The sequence below is a fragment of the Orycteropus afer genome, unplaced genomic scaffold, assembly GCF_000298275.1.
Source record: "Orycteropus afer afer isolate SDZICR_OR568_19922 unplaced genomic scaffold, OryAfe1.0 scaffold00053, whole genome shotgun sequence".
Lineage (NCBI taxonomy): Eukaryota > Metazoa > Chordata > Mammalia > Tubulidentata > Orycteropodidae > Orycteropus > Orycteropus afer.
In genome coordinates this window covers 7,733,623-7,736,700 of record NW_006921640.1, presented here as the reverse complement: position 1 = coordinate 7,736,700, position 3,078 = coordinate 7,733,623, and the positions used below count along the sequence as shown (strand labels likewise).

The 3,078-nt window shown below is 39.5% G+C and overlaps 1 protein-coding gene across 1 annotated transcript in view; it reads left to right on the top strand.

The window, feature by feature from the left end:
• ESCO2 (establishment of sister chromatid cohesion N-acetyltransferase 2) overlaps positions 1–2,543 on the top strand; it is a 31,531-nt gene extending 28,988 nt beyond the window's left edge. Inside the window, exon 10 of the mRNA XM_007938732.1 lies at positions 2,411–2,543. Within this exon, the coding sequence (XP_007936923.1) occupies positions 2,411–2,543 (133 nt within the window). The remainder of the gene's footprint in view (positions 1–2,410) is intronic.
• Positions 2,544–3,078: the final 535 nt, after the last annotated feature.

The following is a 3,078-nucleotide window of genomic DNA, read 5'->3' as shown; positions in this document are numbered from 1 at the left end:
CTCAGCCAACAGTCTCTCACAGTCTCTTTCCCAGCAGTGCTGGTCCCTCGGTGTCTCACTCAGCAATGCATGTCTCTTGCATCTCTTTCCAGCAATGTGTGTCTCAGGAGTGCTTGTCTCTTTCAGCAGCACATCTTCCTCAACCAGCAGTCAGAGAGAGTTCTTCCTCTAGGAGGCCTCCTTTTGAGCCTGGCAGAGTGGCCAAACTAGCCAATCATAGCGTCAGAACTCTAAGAACCTGAGAGAGAGCCTCCCATAATATTGCGATGTGCCACGCCCAACGGAAATAACCCAGGTGGATAACATTTACAATCAAGAGCTCCTCAGTTGCTTATTCCACCACTGAGTTTACAATGACTTATGGGTAGAAAAGCCATACTAAGTAGTTTACTACATTGCAGTCATCATGTGTGTTAATGGTCAGTTGTGGTTGGCTCTCTGTCCAAAGGACTCCCTTTAGCATCTCTTGTAAGGTTGGTCTGGTTTTAAAAAAATACCCTTAATTTCTGCTTATCTGGAAATGTCCTAATTTCACCATCATGTTTGAGGGACAGTTTTGCTGGGTACATAATTCTTGGTTGGAAATTTTTCTCTTTCAGGGTTTTATATGTACCATCACATTGTCTTCTCATCTGCATGGTTTCTGCTGAGAAATCCAAGCTTATTCTTAGTGGTTGCCCCTTGAGGTAACTTTTTATTTTTCCCGTGCTACTGTCAGGATTCTTTCCTTGTCTTTGGTTTTGGTGAGTTTGATGATGATATGTCTTGGTGGTTTTCTTTTGGGATCTATCCTGTTTGGGGTTCATTGGACTTCCTGAATGCATATATTCTTATCTTTCACTGTTGTTTGTGTTGTTGTTTGCCGTCGAGTTGGCCCCGACTCATAGTGACCCCTCCTTGGGTTTCCGAGGCAGTATCACTACGGAAGTAGGATTGCCCAACCTTCCTTCTGAAGAGTGGCTGGTGGGTTTGAACCGCCAGCCTTCTGGTGAGCAGTCAAGTGCTTTAGGCACTATGCTACCAGAGCTCCTTATCTTTCACTATACCAGGAAAATTCTCTTCCAACAAATCTTCGACAATTTTCTCTGTGGTTTTATTTGTGTCTTCCTGTTCTGGAATTCTGATGACACGTAGGTTATTCCTTTTGTTGGTATCCTGCATGAACCTTAGGCTTTCTTCATTTTTTTAATCTTTTTTCTGATTGTTCCCTTTCCAAAGAAGTATTGAGATATTTGCCTTCAATCTCACTAATTCTGTCTCCCATTGATTCAGTTCTACTCCTTTGCCCATTTAATGTGTTACCTATTTCTGAAAATTTAGTATTAATCTTCTGGATTTGTGTGTGTAGATTTTGTATCATTTCTAATTTTTCATTTATTTTGTCATTTTGTTCTTGTATTGTCTTTGGACATTGTTCTAGGGTCTTCTCTGTGTTTTCCTGTTTTGTCCGTGTTTTCCTTGCTCTGTCTCTCAGTTCATTGAAGATACCTAGATATAATTGTTCTAATTCCTTATCAGGGAGTTCCAATGCTGTGTCTTCATCAGGGATGTGTTTTGAGTCTATATCCTGGTCCCTTGTTTCTCCTGGTTTATCTTACTTCTTTGTGTGGACTGTGATGCTCTGTTGTCTCCGAGGCATTGTGACGTTTTTGTGTTTATATTTAATTGGTGATTGTACGTTGGTGTGACTTGCCCATGATTTTCATTTTCTTTGTTTTGTTTGTATGTTATCTATGTAAGCAGGGTACTGTGCTGTGCTCTTCTATTTGCTAGTTGGCAGCACTTATACACACACCACCTGTCTCTTTTCCTGTTGTCAGCCTCCTATATGTCCCTGCCGTCCTTGGAAAACAGAGACTATTCTTAGGTCCCTGGAATCTGAATGAGAACGCTTTCACTTTAAAATAAAAAATGGCCACCACTTGTAAAGATTCAAAATGGCTGCACCCTCCAGATAGCTGAAAGTCCACAGCTCAGGTTGTCTCCCTTCTTGCTGCTTCCCTTCCTAGTCATAGGCCACCAGTGCAGTCATCCCTCCAGCCCTTCGCAACCAGGGCTGATTTTTTAGGTCAAATCTCAGGTCTCAACACCACTTGGGAAATATTCAGGCTGTTGGTCTCATCGAAGTAGCTGACAGTCTACTGCTCTGACCATCTCTGTACTCACCGTTTTTGTTCAGGTGTTTCCACTAGTTGGTGCCTGATCCACTTCTATATCCTTTCTTTCAAAGCTCAGGGCTCCAGGATTATCTTCTGTTTCTCTGTCAATTGGTTTCTCTTTTCTTTGTTGAAGAGGGTCTATGTAGCTTTTATGCCTATTCTGCCATCTTCCTGGAAGTCAAATTTTGTTAATTTTTAATCAGAATTTTAAGTTGACTCAATTGTTAAATCATCTTTTTCTCTCTTTTTAGGAATTGCTTCATGTTTGGCTGTTTTCTCAGCACTGATGAAATTGCATTTTCTGACCCAACCCCAGATGGCAAATTATTTGCAACCAAGTACTGCAACACTCCTAATTTCCTTGTGTACAATTTTAGTAGTTAAAGCCAATTTTCACTATAAAACAGTTACTGTGTGGATAAATACAGATAGTCCTTTATCACATAAGAACTATTTACACAATATTAAAACAAAAAGATAATAAGACACACCTCCCTTCCCTACAATTTCTTCTTTATAAGTTGAAAAGTCACAGACTATTTTTCAAAAATTATCTGAAAGAAAGGAAAATTATCTGAAAGAAAGGAAAATCTTTGGGGGCTACATGCTAACTAAAACCTGAATTATGAACCTCTGTAGGTATAATTGTGGAAAATTGCCTGCTGACAGAACAATGTGGTTTTCTACAGAAATATGACCACTTGTTTTTATAAAGCACATTTTTGGACCAGGAATATCTCATGCCCCATCACAACAAGCCACTAGACAAATTTAAACCCAGACATAATTTTCATGCCAAACTTTTAAAAGTAATTCCTAAATGCTGTACACAGAGTTCTCACTTTATAGACACTTGGCTGTACAAACTCAATTTGAATATATTTAGAAAGTATTTTGAATTTCTAATTTGTAACAAGAA